This window comes from Astyanax mexicanus, chromosome 13 (genome assembly GCF_023375975.1).
Source record: "Astyanax mexicanus isolate ESR-SI-001 chromosome 13, AstMex3_surface, whole genome shotgun sequence".
NCBI classification, from domain to species: Eukaryota; Metazoa; Chordata; class Actinopteri; order Characiformes; family Acestrorhamphidae; genus Astyanax; species Astyanax mexicanus.
In genome coordinates, this window is record NC_064420.1 from 37002451 (window position 1) to 37020210 (window position 17760).

The 17760-nt window shown below is 36.9% G+C and overlaps 1 protein-coding gene and 1 long non-coding RNA gene across 2 annotated transcripts in view; one reads left to right on the plus strand and one right to left on the minus strand.

Moving 5' to 3' along the window:
• Positions 1-5834, minus strand: part of LOC125780561 (uncharacterized) — a 44382-nt gene extending 38548 nt beyond the window's left edge. Inside the window, exon 1 of the long non-coding RNA XR_007423793.1 lies at positions 5744-5834. This is a non-coding gene — a long non-coding RNA (uncharacterized LOC125780561). The remainder of the gene's footprint in view (positions 1-5743) is intronic.
• gpr157 (G protein-coupled receptor 157) lies at positions 5558-15412 on the plus strand. Its single transcript, XM_007246292.4, has 4 exons — positions 5558-6333; positions 9106-9319; positions 10849-11043; positions 12784-15412. The coding sequence occupies exons 1-4, from the start codon at positions 5948-5950 to the stop codon at positions 12994-12996; spliced, it is 1008 nt and encodes a 335-aa protein (XP_007246354.2). The 5' UTR covers positions 5558-5947; the 3' UTR covers positions 12997-15412.
• Positions 15413-17760: the final 2348 nt, after the last annotated feature.

The window sequence follows — 17760 nt, forward strand, 5'->3', positions numbered from 1 at the left end:
GATAAAATAAAGATAAGTGAAGTTCAGCCACTGACCTAGTCTTATAGTCAGTGTCTGTAAAATGCAAAACCCACCGGAGAGCCTATATAAACTATGTAAACACACAGAACTGGGTAGTCCAGGTCCAGAATGTAAAAAATCCAACACTTTAATTAAAAGTAAAGTTTCTGTGTAAACAAGAATACATTGATTAAGCTTAATCAATGTATAGTATTGTGCTTTTAATGTCTAAATTGTGGTTCAGTAACCCAAGTGGTTCCGAATGACGCTGTCACTGAGGATCGTTCTCAGCTGTGTCATATGAACTGTGAACATTCTTTACAGTCACTCATGTGAGCAGTAAAGTGGAATTTCCTCAGATTTGGTTCACTGTGCACATAGGTTTTCCTGTATGGCAGCAGGTTGTGAAAGTATGAACAGCAGTGCTGGCCGGTGAGTCAGGGGGACTTTTGATGGTGAAATCATTTTATGGCTCTCATGTGTTCGTACTTGAAACAAGGAAGCCCAGATTCTAAAGTCAAAGCTGATTGAACATCTCACTCATTTATAGCCTTCACCACATTCATTTGTTTAGTTTAAAAAGTGAAACTTGTACACTATATTGATTATATTATTATATTGATTCAAGTGATCTGTTTCAAGTGTTTATTTTCTTTGAACGATGATAATTATGTCTTATAGCTAATCAAAACCCAAAAGTAAGTATCTAAAAAAAAAACAGAATAGTATAAAAGACCAATTTAAAAAAAAAAGATTTGTAATACATAAATGTTGGCGTACTAAAAAGTATGTACAGTATATGCACTTAATATGTGTGGCATGGAGGCGATCAGTCTGTGGCAGTGCTGAGGTGTTATAGAAGGACAGGTTGCTTTGATAACAGCCTTTATTTCATCTGCATTGCTGGGCCTGATGTCTCTCATCTTCCAATTAACAATACTTCTTTGATTCTCTATGGAGTTTAGGTCTGGCACATTTGCTGGTCAATCAAGCACAGTGATATTGTGCTTATTAAAGCAGGTATTGGTGCTTTTGGCAGTGTGAACAAGAGCCAAGTCCTGCTGGAAAATGAAATCTGCATCTACTACTGAATGGAGCCCCATTATTTCAGAGAAGACAGTTCCACTGCTCCACTGCTCCACACCTCAGAGCTGGGATGCTTTATTGCGCCATTAGGTTAATGTTTATCTGCTCCAGAGAGCACTATTCTACTGGTGATACTTCAGATACTTTATTCTACAGGTACAGATAAGCTGTGTGTGCATTGTACTCAGCTACAACAGTCACTGAATACATTTGTTTTGGTGTGTCCACAAACATTCTTAACTATATTGTATCTAAAGTTAAGAAAACCATTTTACTAATTAAAACAGCTTAATGTATTTTACTAATCAAACACTGACTTAATATTTAAGTCAACATTTTTTATATTGAATATTCTTTGGTGGAGATGTCTCAAGTAGTGTGCAAAATCTTAATACTGTTATACATTTTCTATTTATTTTCATAAATTTGATTGTAATTAATACCATAATTAATACCAGGCAAGAGTTCCTGAAGGCAAAGACATTACAACAGGACCTCATACATTAAACATATGCTGCACCAACTGGTATATGCCTTTTGGAGTCAAAAATATACATGCAGATGCTGCCCTATGCTATTTTGTTCCCAGACATGCTGCGTACATTGTTTTTCCCCTGATATTCCTGTTACAGTTGAAAACGGTAAAAAAAGGTACTAGGTTCAAAAACATGAATAGAGTTCAGCGGCATAGGTACCATTCAGTGTAAAAGATTTATGAAGTGTGAAACGCACACTGTGTTTTAAATTCTGAAAGAAATTATACTTCAGATTTCTTTACTGTATTTATATACTGCACAGTAAAACACAGCTTACCTTAAAATTCTGATCAGTTAAGTACAGTATAATTTATAAAAAAGGATTTCTTTTTGTATAATGTTTAGTATATAATACATATTAAAATAATAGCAGGCATATTTTCTAAGCAAATGTTATATCTCATGGAATTTACATTCTGAATTAAATACATATAAATGCAGCCATCTTAGATTTCAAAATTATTAGTTCAGAACAGAAAAGCAGACAAAGTGTTACAGCCTGCTCTTCTTAGTCATAATAAATACCTTGTTACTGATTTAAATCAGTATCGGGCTGATCTTAACAGAAAAGGATAGATTGGATATCTGAGGCAAAAAAAAAGAATCCAATTTAAATCTGCGTTTGAGTAGTGTTTAAGAGCCTAAAAACCTATTTTTAGATTTTTAGATTTTTAAATTGAAAATGACTCATGTTAAAGCTTAGCTTAGCCAGCATGCATTTACACAAAAAAAGTTTGGATCAGAATTAAATATTTGAACTAGAAAAGAAAACGGGTTTGCTAGAAAATGAGCAAAGCACAATACTGCAATACTGTGAGTAGGCCATTTCTGGCATGGCTCTGGGGTACAGAAGATTCTGCATAAAGCAGAGTTTTTTTTTTTTCGTGGGGCTATAAATGGAGAGGACGGAGAGCTTGTATCAGGTGGAGGTGTAGCATTAGGATGAATGTATAGATGTAGAGAGGCTTTACCATGAAAACGCAGGCATGCAAACATCTAAAGGGTTAGGATTTGTCATACAGTCAGAGAGAGAAAGAGAGAGAGAAAAAGAGAGAGAGAGCAAAGCCACTACAAGGCTGAATTTACAGCTTTACAGAGTACACTTAACATACACTGGGCAGAAATATGTGGACTACTCTGGAGTGGAACAAGGCAAAGCATTGATTTCTCTCTCCCTCTCTCTCTCTCTCTCTCTCTCTCAGAAGTGATGATGCATTTGCTGCAGAGCACAGCAAGATAGAACACTGCAGTTGTGAGAGTGTGTGTGTGTGTGTGTGTGTGTGTGTGTGTGTGTGTGTGTGTGTGTGTGTGCGTGCTGATGCTCTGCACTGCACTGAAGGTAATAACACAAGGAGGCTGAGTTTTCCCCTCCAATGCATCAGCAAAACTGCAAAATCAATGTTCTGGCAATTGGAAACCAGCAAACCCCTGCTGATCTTCCCACAGGCCAAGAAAAAATAGATTCTGACCGATTGTCTAAAACAATAAAGATAATGTAATTTAATCCTATTTATTTCCAATCCAGAGAATGCGATTCAGTAGCCTACTCAAGACTTTCACTAATGCTGCTTTCTATTATTTATGAAGTGTTGCTTAAATGCTCATGTTGTGTTAAAGGGCTCCAGGGGTTATAATACACTAATACACACCAGAGTCCTGGCCATGCGTTCCGGTACCACTTACACTATGTTCACTGAAATCACTTTTTATATATATAACACTTAAATAATTTAACTTAATAATCACAGATTACAGACTGTAATCATTTAAATAAAATCAGCAGGATTCCAAAAGCTCCTTTATGACGTAAGACATATATAAGATATTACTTTTATTTTATTATTGCTGCACTGTTCTATATACTGTACAGTCTTGCCTGTCTTCCATTCATCATTCTGCCACATCTGATATTTCTCTATTTTTCTCTCTTAATGCTTATTTTATATACAGCACTGTGAAAAAGGTTTAAAATGCACACATACGATCACAATGTATTGTTTATTTCTCAATTTGAATTTTATCAAATTTTTGGTAAATGCTTAACAACATAAACAAAACAGCTAAATACATAATTCCCAGATTAAGAGCTGTACATATTATTTGCAATAAGACTTCTGTACAGTAATGTTTTTCAAAATTAATTACTATATGCATGTTTCTATTATATACAAATCGTTTTGTATATTTGTAAAAGTAGTAGTGACTCATATATCTATTTACTATCTTAATTTCTAAGAAACTATGCCAGTGTGGATGATATGGTACCTCATGTTTTGGTTGTGATGTGTTAAGAGTATTTGTATCGTCGAAACATAATTGCATCACGCAATTATACCAAACAACTTGTAGTTGGAATGCTGTCAATATAAAAATTGTACAGTAGTTATGCTGCAAAAACCTAGAAATAAATAATAAGGAAAAATATCAATCAGATAATCTGCAACTATAAAAAGGACGAATGCTGACAGTACTGTGAATAGTGGGAAAAAAATATGAATATTAAAGCAGCAGTCCTTTTTCTTTTTTCTTTTTTCTTTTTTTTAACTGAAAGCAGTTGCGTTCCTGAGGGAAGTGGGGACAAAATAACTGGCATCCCTGTGCTTTTGCTACCATTCTTGCACAGCCACAAATAGCCACAATATGCACCAAAACTGCACCCGAAAAACAACCATATTGACCTTAAAATAAGTCTATGTTAAGGTGTGTTGACTGTTTCATTACAATTCCCCTCCTAAAATAATCACAAAAAAAAACTTTATTATTATTTTTTTTTTCATTTTTCATGAAACACAAAAGTGAATCAATTGTTTTCCCTCAGTTGTTATGATTATTTAAAAATTAGCAATGGTTTATGAAGATAGTTTATAATACAGCTGAGCAGTAAAACCAACCAAACTATCATTCTTAATTTTGAAAAAAATGATTGATAAGACAGAAAACAGTTAACATCCCCAAACTGTAACTTATAGCATTTCTATAGCTATGTTAGCTTTTTTAGCATTCCTAGCATTTCTAGCAAATACTAGCTAACTTTTTTTGTATTCCTAGCATTTCAAGCTATACTAGCTAGCTAGCTTTTTTTTTCTTAGAATTCCTTGCATTTATAGCTATGCTGGGTAGCTTTTTCTTAGCATTCCTAGCATTTCTTGCTATGCTATGCATTTTTTAGCATTCCTAGCATTTCTAGCTATGCTAGGTAGCTTTTTCTTAGCATTTCTTTTTCCTAGCCTTTTTAGCTTTCCTAGCATTTCTTTCTAGTTTAACCTCAAAAAAACTAAAAAGACTGAACAACTATGCAAAATGTATACCCTATAGTTTTTTTTAATAATAAGTAAACTTCATATTATAGTAAAAATCTAATCACTTACCAATCAGAGACATGTCCTGAAACGTGGAAATACATCTATCTATCTATCTATCTATCTATCTATCTATCTATCTATCTATCTATCTATCTATCTATCTATCTATCTATCTATCTATCTATCTATCTATCTATCTATCTATCTATCTATCTATCTATCTATCTATCTATCTATCTATCTATCTATCTATCTATCTATCTATCTATCCTGCTTTTTGGTTTATCAGTTCACATTTAACGCCATCTAACGGTCGCTCAGTTTAATTGCAGATTCATGAAATAATACTCCAGTCTTATCAACAACTTTTCCTTACAAACAATCGCCATTTATTAATATGTCAGTCTGTTAAATGTACAAATTGGAAATAATTTCAGATTAAATGACTATTAAACAGGGCTCATGTGGGTGTGCTTGAACCTCTTGTTGGTTTAAACCCCTGTGTTTTTTTTTATTAAAGACCCAAAGACGAAGTGAAAACAGTGTAAAATGAGCTTCAGTTTTGTTTCAGTTTCTCATTAGAAGAAGAGGATCTGGAGGAACTGGGTTATAGCTAATGTAACTAAGCTGAGGAAGGAAGGGAGGAATGGAGGAAGGCTTCTCCTGAGGAGAAACTGGAACTGGGAGGAGTTTGAGGGCCATTGGAGGAGGAGATCACACCTCCATGTTGTTTGAGAAGTGTTTGGTGAAAGTTTGTTGAAGTGTGAAGAGAGGAAGAACGGGGTTCTCTCTGTCTTTTTTCTCATAACTCCTGTTTACCTGCTGTTTCCAGGCTCCTGAGATCTCGATGGCGGCCGCTGGCGCTGTGCTCCCCGCTCTGCTGGAGCTTAAAGCCCGCCTGGCTGTGGGCTGTTAGCCGGCTGGAGAAACCTGAGCGCGGAATGAAGCGGTCTGATGGTCCAGTCTTATGGGAGGAAGTTCAGCTGGGGTAGCTAGGCCTGCTGTACGGAGGGGAAAGTAGTTATGGCGGTGGGAGAGCAGGCTGAAGGGACAGTAGTCCATGTTTACGAGCAGGTGGTGATTTTGTTATCGTGTGTGTTCTCGTTCCTCGGCTCTCTCCTGATCATATGTACCTACGCCACATGGAGGGACCTGAGAACCACCCCCAGAAAGCTGCTGGTGTTCCTCTCAGTCTCAGACCTGTTGTCTGCCCTCTCCTACTTCTATGGAGTTCTGAAGGATTTCACCTCCAACACCAGGGATTGCATTGCGCAAGGAGCCATCTCCACTTTCGCCAACACCAGCTCCTTCTTCTGGACTGTGGCCATCGCCATTTACCTGTACATATTGATAGTGAAGGCCAGTCAGAGGCTGGCTGACAGCCTGGTGCTGTACTTCCACCTGATCAGGTAAACTATTCTTCTGTCCTGAGAAATAACTGTTTTCTATTTTATTTATTCATAGATAAAGAGATCATGATCAGAAGAAGACACTTGAACATGGAAAAGATTGATTGTAGATGAAAAAGTTGATCATAGATAGATAGACAGACAGACAGACAATGATTAAAAGAAGACACTTGGACATGAAAAAAGAAAGAAGATAGATAGATAGATAGACAGACAGACAGACAGACAGACAGACAGACAATGCTTAAAAGAAGACACTTGAACATGAAAAAAGAAAGAAGATAGATAGATAGATAGATACTGTATGAGGTTAAATAGATAGATAGATAGATAGACAGACAGACAGACAGACAGACAATGATTAAAAGAAGACATTTGGACATGGAAAAAAGTAGATAGATAGACAGACAGACAGACAGACAGACAATGCTTAAAAGAAGACACTTGAACATGAAAAAAGAAAGAAGATAGATAGATAGATAGATAGATAGATAGATAGATAGATAGATAGATAGATAGATAGATACTGTATGAGGTTAAATAGATAGATAGATAGACAGACAGACAGACAGACAATGATTAAAAGAAGACATTTGGACATGGAAAAAAGTAGATAGATAGATAGATAGATAGATAGATAGATAGATAGATAGATAGATAGATATATACTGTATGAGGTTAGATAGACAGACAGACAGACAATGATTAAAAGAAGACACTTGAACATGAAAAAAGAAAGAAGATAGATAGATAGATAGATAGATAGATAGATAGATAGATACTGTATGAGGTTAAATAGATAGATAGATAGACAGACAGACAGACAGACAATGATAGACAATGATAGACAATGATAGACAATGATAGACAATGATAGACAATAGATAGATAGATAGATAGATAGATAGATACTGTATGAGGTTAAATAGATAGATAGATAGACAGACAGACAGACAGACAGACAGACAGACAGACAGACAATGATAGACAATGATAGACAATAGATAGATAGATAGATAGATAGATAGATAGATAGATAGATAGATAGATAGATAGATAGATAGATAGATAGATAGATAGATGACTTGAATATGAAAAGGACAAACTTGATATAGAGATGGATAGTTTCCCTATTTCCCTTTCTGGTTTGATGTATAGAAGAGGTGAAAAGAACTTTATTTTTTGTTTATAACTATGCTTAATTTCAATAATTTAGTACTGATTTTAACATAATTTAGGAAATTCAAAAGTAATAAGTGATATCAGACTCATATGGGAATCATATTGGAAAATTGCATTAACCTAGTGACCTTTTAAGGGCCTGTATGTGGGCCACACTTTAGTTTCTCATGCTTGTGACTACTTAACAATTTTTATATGATGGAAAAACAACTTTAAAACATCTTTATTATTTAACATTGCCTTTTCGAAGGGTTGTGCTCCGAATCTACACTCACAAAGATTTTTTTGGAGAAAGGTATTAATAATGAAGTTATATGCTACAGAGCAAGGCTGTATTTATAAAATGTTAAGCAAGCACCACCTCCTTTTGGATTAATGCAATGTAAAATAAAACAGTCACTGTAGTGCCAGTGTAGCCCAATAGTGTTCCAGTCTAAAATCTAAATCTGTCCAGTAAAAAAAAAAAATTTCTAAACAGGTCCCAATATGATTCCAGTATCACTGTGCATTAGAGGTGTGCCAAAAAATCGATTCACATAAGAATCTTGATTCTCATTTACTACGATTCAGAATCGATTTAAAATGTCCCAAAATCGATTCTGAGGGGCGGGTTTTAGACTGATTTTGGGCTGGGTATTTTTGTTGGACCTGGCAACCCTGGGGATAGCGCTTGTCCCTTTGGAGATCTTCCAGACAAACACAGAGCGTAGGTGTTTGAGAATCACCGGTAAGATGGCAGAACAAGCACTATATTACATTAGATTAACGTGTAGTTTCAATGTTTTATGGCAGAATGCTTCATAACAAGCATAAAAAAGATCGCTAGTAGTTAGTTTCAGTAACTGTTAGCTAGCTAACTAGCTAACTTTCCAGTTCCACCTTAAATAACGCTACAGGTGGCAGCGGGCTGCAGCATTTAAGGCGGAACGGAAAAATACAATAAGCTAATCAGAGCTAATTTCAGCTCCTCATCACAGAGGAATTAAGGAATGGACCATATGAATTAATTTCTCCACCTCCTGCCCCCTTTCTGAAGAAATACAACGACCTTAAATTAACTAGTTAATCAGCAGCTGCTCCTGAACTTTAGCGCTCCAGTGCTATCATCACATCAGCCCAGCAGCGTCACCTACACACCACCGCTAGTAGCCTGGTAATAAAGCAGTGTTATTTATTATTTATTTATTGTTCATTAACGTCATTGTGATATCCCAGTGATTCCTCTGTCACTGAGGACCCACATTCCTGCACATTTTATTGTTTTTGTAACACATTACCTGCTCCAGGACCAGTGTATATTATGGAGGGTTTTTTTTCAATACGATTCATAAGCCAGAAGCAGAAATATTTATAATTCAAATCGTTTTGAATCAAAAATCGATTTTGAATCGAATCGTGGCCCCCAAAATCGGAATCGAATCGAATCGTGAGATAGTAATCGATTCCCACCCCTACTGTGCATCCCTATTGTTTCCTTTTTTCTGCCATTGTTTTTTTTTCTCTTGCCATGTTAAAAGCTCTTAAAACACTCACATATTCCCTAATATTATGTAGTATCTCATAATTTTGTTACTTTTCTTCTCATTTCAGTTGGGGTGTTCCTCTTGCCATCACAGTAGCAGCTCTGGCCCTGCAGAAGATAGGCTACGATGCGTCTGAGGTTTCTGTAGGCTGGTGCTGGGTGAGCATTCAGCAAGATGATCACGTGCTGTGGATGTTGCTGACAGGCAAGATATGGGAGTTCCTTGCTTATCTCACGCTTCCTGTCCTTTATATCCTCATCAAAATCCACATCCACAAAGCAGTAAGCCTTCTCCTTTTACATCTGCTTTTCTTTTCAGAATGGAAATCAAGCCATGTGTGACGAGTCGGGTTTTCTGAATGCAGACATGCCTCTGTTAAATTAATGTAGCGGTGTATGCATTGCAGCAAGGCATTTAAGACCTGGCCAAGTGTGCAGAATGTATTATTTAGACGAGGTAGTTTCAACCCTGGCTCTGTAGTGTAACATTTGAGAGATATTGTGGTGCATGCTTATAAAATGAATGGTGTTATCTTATTTTATTGCCTTTCTTGGATCATCAGCTACCATTTGAGTAGCTTATAATAAAATAACTAATATAAAGGATCCAAATTATCTAAAATTAGTATTGGTTTAAAACCAAATAAACTTATTTTACTGTATAATAATAGTTAAGCTATTGTGAAGATTTTTGAACAGTGTAGTGCAGTTTGTTACCTAGGGTCTTATGAAATCATTTTTTTCCCCCCATATATCTTTTTTTCCTTTTTTCTTTCCAGATTTCTTTTCAGATTTTTAGGATTTTCGTCTTTTTATATATCTGAATTTATTTTTAATACTCAATTGTGATTCCATCTGTATTCTGCTCATAGCAGAAATCATTGGGCCCTAGTTACAGCGCTAAATATGGCCTTGTAAACTAATTGGCTATGCTCCTAATTAATTTGTATTTAAACATCTGCTCAGAGACTGAGTGTTATTATGATTCGTGTTATCATTTCAATAATTTATTTATTAGATACAAACCTCAAGAATGAGCCTGTAACATGCACCAGTTTTCATTAGACAAAATACAGCTCTGGAAAAAGTAAGAGACCACTTACAAATGATGAGTTTCTTTGATTTTACCAAATTAAAATCCTCTGCAATATAATCAAGCGAAGGATGTATGATCACAAGACATCAAACCAAGCTGAACTGCTTGAATTTTTGCTTCAGGAGTAAAGGCATAAAGCTATCCAAAAGCAGTGTGTAAAACTGGTGGAGAAGAACATGCCAAGATGAATGAAAACTGTGATAAAATAACCAGGGTTATTCCACCAAATATTGATTTTTGAACTCTTAAAACGTTATGAATATGAACTTGTTTTCTTTGCTTTATTTGATGTTGTTGTCCATAGTTTATAGAATGAAACAACAATGGTTATTTTACTCAAACATATATCTATAAATAGCAAAATCAGAGAAACTGATTCAGAAACTGAAGTGGTCTCAATTTTTTCAGAGCTGTATTGTTACAAAAATAATTGCAGTACACAATTACATATTAGTTTTAAAGAGCAATAAACTTTTAATCATTAATGATATTTAGACATTGGAATTGTAATAAATATTTTTAACTATACTAAATGTATAAAACATGCTGGTATGTCAGCTCATTCACATAAATTGGCTTTCGTTGCTAAGAATTCAGTGGGCAATGGGCAGTATTAATTTCAGCAGAAATGTTTCAGGTCATATCCAAATATTGTATGATAAGCCAAGGTTTTAATGTGTAGATGTTTATTCTTTTCCATTCTGCCCTTTTCAAGCATGCAGCCCTTTCAGAGTACCGGCCTATCCTGGCCACTAGCCCCACATCCCAGTCCATGTCCTCCATCGCAGACAGAAAGCTCACCCTCATTCCCATCATCTTCATCGCCCTGCGCATGTGGAGCACCGTCCGCTTCCTGCTCCTGCTCACCGGCTCACCTGCCAGACAGAACCCTGTGCTGGTAATTTTACATGTGAGTTTAAGACTTTAAGATCTTCAGCCTGATCGATTTATATATCCATTTACTTATAGCAGCATGTTCACTTTTAAACACCTCTTTTTTAGTGTATATGTGCTGTGTAATATGTTGTCTCTAACAAAGTCAGATGTTTTAATGTGGTGTCATTGTGTTTAGTGATGGTACTGTCTGTGAGCGCTGCTGGACTGCAGTCCTGAAGAGATCCACTGCCCTGAAGAGTTTTAACTGTTTCCTCCCTCAGTGTGCCTGATCCAGATTTAAGCTTATTACCAAGCCTCTCGTATATGTGTAGACAGTCAAAACATTTTGTTCTTTTACATTTTCATAAGTTAGGTATTTGCAGATGAGATGATGTAAAAAATCCCATATACAGCTCTGGGGAAAAAATAAGTGACCACCTAAAAATGATGAGTTTCTTTGATTTTCACCAAATTGAAAATCTCTGATATATTATCAAGAGGAAGATGGATGATCACAAGCCATCAAACCAAAATTAACTGCTTGAATTTTTGCACCAGGAGTGGCATAAAGTTAACCAAAAGCAGTGTGTAAGACTGATGGAGGAGAACATGCCAAGATGCATTAAACTGTAATTAAAAAACAGGATTGTTCCACCAAATATTGATTTCTGAACTCTTAAAACTTTATGAATATGAACTTGTTTTTTTTTGTATTAATTGAGGGCTGAAAGCTCTGCATCTTTTATTTTTTATTTCAGCCATTTCTCATCTTCTGCAAATAAATGCTCTAAACGACAATATTTTTTGGGGAATTTGGGAGAAATGTTGTGCATAGTTTATAGAATAAAACAACAATGTTCATTTTACTCAAACATATAACTATAAATAGCAAAATCAGAGAAACTGATTCAGAAACTGAAGTGGTCTCTTAATTTTTTCCAGAGCTGTATTAGAGACGCACCAATATTGCTGTAATATTTCTGCTTTTACGGATCGCCATAAATATAATAATTGGAAACCATGTTTAGTTTCAAAATTATCTCCACCTATCTATATGATATACTAAAGATAAACAAACAGTACCAAAAAGCTTAATTGCACTCGCTCTCTCAGCATCCCCCAACACACCTCTTAGCATTAAATCAATTATTATACTATCCAGCTTTATTCATATTTATATTTAAGTGCCTGTCCGCACTGAGTCAGATTTCTACAGACAAAAATGTGACAAGGTTTGAAAAAAAAAAAAAAAAAACAGGCTTAAAATAATGATGCCTTTCACACATGTCAAAAACTGAAATATTTAAACAGTCTGAGCGTGCTGTTTGTTCTTTTTTCACACAGTTATAAAATTGATAAGTGTTGAAATGAGACTGACCAATTAGAGCTTCATTGTCAAGGTTGCAGGCCAAACAAATGCACATCTAGCACGTGACAGAATACCTCATCTTGTTTGGAGCAGAACACAAAAATAATTGTTATATTTTTCTTTTTGTTTTTTGGCTGCAAAAATCATACTTATTCTTGTACTGATTGTTCACTTGTAGGTTTATATTTATCCATATTTAGGGTGGAAAGTGTAAAACATCTCCACTTAAGGCTTAACATTTTAATAAAGAACAAATAATACTGGATTAACATGAATAAATTTGGCTTTTATTAACATAAGTATTATTATTTTTTGTTTTTTTTTTGCTTTAGAATGGAGAAAATTCTCTATTTTAATGAAAGTAGAATAAATGGCTTCTCTGCTTTGCATTTTGTTTTCATGCAGGGAATCGGGAACACTTTTCAGGGAGCAGCCAACTGCATCATGTTTGTGTTGTGCACCCGGCCGGTGCGCGCGAGACTCATCGCCGTGCTCTGCTGCCGTTCACGAGGATCCCAGAGCAGCTCGGACACGCTGTCCCAGCGCACGGCCCAAACGCACACGGACGAGCCCAGCAGCCCCCACACCTGGGAGGAAGAGGAGGAGGAGGGGGATTAAACTTTAAAACACAAAAAAAAGCCCACTAGTGTCTCATTGACCTTCAGTGCCTCGGCCAGAACACCACTACTACCACATTTAACCGAGCGGAGCAGTGCTGCAAGACAGTGGCCTTTTGCAGCAGGGTTGCTGATCTGTGAAGTGATGACATCATTGCTTTCCGCAGGGAGGAAGGAGAGTGAGAATGAGTGTGCATGTACTATAGGTACCGGTATGTATATGTGAGTGAGTGTGTGTGTGTGTGTGTGTGTATGTGAGGTGGTAAAGTCCACCTTTTTAAACTCCACCTTCTACTGGTTTCACCGAGTGCCTTCGGGGATTAAAGAAGACTGCAGTCGTCACATGATTCGGGCCCCAGAGCCCGAGTGCACTTTATATATTAGCGCTGTAGCTCGGCACTTTCAGAGCGAGCCACTCCACTGTGTTTCGCATGCTGCTATGCTGCTGCCGACACAGATGTTTGTCTATTTTTTAAATATATAATTTTTTTTTTTTTCTTTCCAGTTCATTTTCTGTGGGAATCAAATCTCTGGCTCAGGGACGCGAGGATTCAGAGGTCATTCATAATTTAGTGACCAAAACGGCAGATGTACTGTAAAGCCGCTGTTCACACACCTCATCATTTTCGTCCCTTCCCCCCCCCCCCCCCCCCCCCCCCTGACTCTGCACATTTTACTATATGCAGGGCTGCTTACAGTGGAACTGTGTTCTGTTTTTTAAACAGGGTTGGATAATGCAGCATGTCTTCCTTTAACTGTACAAAGACTGTAATAAATTATCGTCGCTCGCCCACAAAAACCTTGTATCTCTGAAGAGAGGGGGGAAAAACCTTCTTAGCTTTCAATGAGAGCGCTCGCTTGTACTTCACAATCCGATTAGGGGTGGATTCCTGCAGATATTTGACTATTCAAACATTTTATAAAAGAACGGCATCCAAAAATTTGTTTTATTGCAGATTTTGCTCCTGTAATCGTATTTCTCAGTTAATGCATCCTCAGATTTCCAGAAATAAGACAAGACAAGACAAGTTTAGTTTTTATATGGTGTGATTTTTGTTTATCACATCTTATTCTGTAATTTTATTACAGATCTTTTGCTTATTATTGACTCACTAGAGTCTGATTACCTTAGTTAAAAACACATAAACGCCTTGGTCGGATTACTCCAAACAAACTCCAAGGATCTGCCGTAATTGGATCATGAAGTGCATGTTAAGGCATAAACTGGATGTCAGTGTTTAAAACATTTTTTTTCAAGTCATTTTGGAGCATTCCTATTGGTCCATTCATCAAGAAATAGAACAACTGCCAGATTCACATTGTCAAAAAGCACAAAAAAAGCAACGAATGGAGATACAGGGTTATTGTTTTAATAATCATATACATATACAGCGACGAAGGATTGCTTTTTATTTTTCTATAGTTTTTTTTATACTGTGTTATCTCACATACAACAGAGTGTACTGTACTGTACTGTAACACATTGTCGTCTGGTATAATGTGCATTATCTTTTTTTAGCAGTACCGCTCCAGGTCATTTACCATTTTAGTCTCGTATTCAAGAGGAATTTAGGTCAAACTCGTAGCTTTTCCTCTTAAAATACACTCAAAAAGGGCAATGTGTGTCTTTTACACAGTGCGCTTGTGTGTGTTCTATACAAAGAGGCATTTTCTGAGCATGTCACGCTTTCTGGTTTCAGTAAAGTCACACTGAGCAATAGATTAATTGTGCTTTTTGTTCTTTTTGAGGAACCGTGACTTTGAAACTAGTTTCACAGCCTTTCTCTAGTCGTCTCTTATAAATGCTGATGTTATGGTCAGTCTCATTTGAATATTCATGAAGCCCTTTGGTAGATCTGAACTGCGTCCACCGCAAATCTTCTGCTCCACAAATCTCCTGCAGGCTAGTCTGTGTCCCTGCACATCAGATCCAGCCATCCAGTCATCCAAGTCAGTGCGTCTCTCTCTCTTGGAGTTTAAAAGACTGTTTTGGCTGGGCTTTAGCTAAAACAGACACACAGTAAATATTTAATCACACAGAGAGAGATGGTCCGTCACTACAGGCCTTCCCACAGACAAAACTGAGGAAGACTCTGCTGTAGCAGCAGCAGCAGCAGCTTTTAGCTGTAGCAGAAAGCGCTCTGGAAGCACGAGTTCAGATAAAAAGCATGACGCTGCAGAGGGAAGGGGAAGTGTGTGCTGGGAACATGCTGGCGGAACATGCGAGGGCAGATACGAGGACGTGCCAGAGCAGACGAGATTATTTACACTGCCGCATGCCCTCAGGTCGCAGCTGTTGACGAGCACGTCTTGTGATTTCTTAGTAACAACAGCTGATTAAGTGGGTGGAAATATTTTTTTAGCTTGCTTGTTTGTTTGTTGTAGCTTGTGGCATTGAAATTCAATATAAGCACCACAAATAATTTTTAGGTTGTTTTTTTTATGTTATTCTTTGTTAAACATCAAGTTGATTTTTTTTCCTGCCACATATTAAACAAAACATCAAATCTGCACTTAAAAGAAAATTCTACTTTTATATAATAAAATACAAACATATGTATTTTTGTGTTTTTTTAATAAATCAGAAATTCTCCAGTAAACAATGCTGCTGTTTTTTTTTCTAGTTTTGTTCACTTGTTTTGTTGCGAAGTTGTGCCAGATCCCTCCACTTTTCGTACTTTTGTATGATATCCAGCATTGAAGAAAAAATAAATGATTTATAGTTTAGATTTAGTATATAGTTTACATTTAAGTTCAAATGGGACCATCTATAAAGTGGATTTAACTGAACAATAACAAACTTTCAATACATTTTCGGGCAGTTTTCCAGACAATGCAGTTTTCCATTCAAAGTTAAGTATAGTCTAGGACTATGGTTAATCCCTGCCTAGAAAACCGACCCTTTATGCATTTTAGTATTTTTGTTATCAGGTACACAACAGTTAAATCTTTCATTGCATTGCAAAATGTGAAACTCATATTATTTAGATGTGTTACACACAGAGTAATCTAATTTAAATGTTTATTTCTTTTATTGTTGATGATTATGGCTTACAATTAATAAAACCCCAAAAATTAGTGTAGCAGAAACCAATATAGACCAATATACTTTTGACAGTGTGCCAAGTCCTGCTGGAAAATGAAATCCACATCTCCATAAAAGTTGTCAGCAGAGGGAAGCATGAAGTGCTGTAAGATGTTCTAGGAAAACACTGCACTGACTTTAGACTTGATATTATAACACAGTGGACCAACACCATCACTGATCATCAGTAAATTTTGCATTTCATTTGGAAATAAAGGGAGCAGAGTCTGGAGGAAGAGTGGAGAGACGCACAGTCCAAACTGCTTGAGGTCTAGTGTGAAGTTTCCACAATCAGTGATGGTTTGGAGAGACATATCATCTGCTGGTGTTGATCCTCTATATAAAGTTTATCAAGTCCAAAGTCAGTGCAGTGTTTTCCTGGAAAATCTTACAGCACTTTATGCTTCACTCTGCTGAAACTTTTATGGAGATGTGGACTTCATTTTCTAGCAGGATTTGGCACACTGCCCACAGTGCCAAAAGTACCAGTTGGTCTTAAATAATATTCTAACTTTCTGAGAGTAAGAAATCACTCTGTGTAATACAAGGAAGCATAATAATTCTATTCTGCAGACATTCTGCAGGCTTTAGTCAAGCCTTATCTAGTAGTACTACGCATGAGCCTTAATAACTGCCTCGTGGTATCAGTGCCGTTTATTGCCAATACCTATACTGTGTGTAAATACCAAGATCAGCACTGATTAGTATTGTACTGATCAGTATTAGTATCAATACTGCCGCACTAATGAATACCCTTTCAAGGATAAACACTCCAAATACGAGCCGTTATCTTGATTTATACTGTCTTTACCTGAACGCTATTGATTACCAGCACTTATTGCTTGAATGGCGTTTTTACAGACCCCTTTCCTGTGTGTAACCCTATTCCATTTCCTGTCTGTAACCTTATCCCATTTCCCTCAGGCAACCCTCTAGTTTACATGCCCTAATGCTGCTCCCCTGACTCTGAGCCACTGACCTTGACCCAGTGCGCATTTTCTGCTGCAGCGTAGTGCTGCTCTGTTCTCTCAGCGTGATTCACTCAGCACTGTAAACTCGCACCACTGCCTTTCCCTCCCAGTGATCATCACCCAGAGCCCCATTCCTGTACTTTATTGCACTGCAGAAGAACACCCCCCCCCCACACACACACACAAAAAAAATAACCCAGCAGCTTTAATAAAGGCCTGTGCCCAGTCCCTGCGGTGGGGACACCCTCCTCCTCCCTTAACTTCAGCTAAGGGTTTGTCCTGTGACCTGCCCAAATAAAGCGCTGAAGTGCTCCTGCTTAAGTTGATGAGGTAGGATCAATAAGATTAATGACTTGTTCAGGGAGGAATAGGAATGAAGCAGTCTGCAGTGCTGCACTGCAGGAGGGAGTCGTATTGTAGCCGTGCAGAGACCCCTACTGTCTGACTGCCGCTAATAAAGTGTCCTGCAGCTTTCTGCTTGTTTTACAAGTGTAGTGGAAGGAGAGTGATGTTTGGAATGAAAATGATTTGATTTGATCCATAAACTGGTACAGACTGCAGTGATTTTCGTTTGATATTTTAGAATAAAAGATACAGAATATGTTCTGATTGTTGTAAAGGGCTGTGCGGTGCATTGTGCATTCATACTTTGGTTGAATGATGAGTAGTAGCCATAGCATACTCTTATTAACTTTAATTTGTTCTTTTT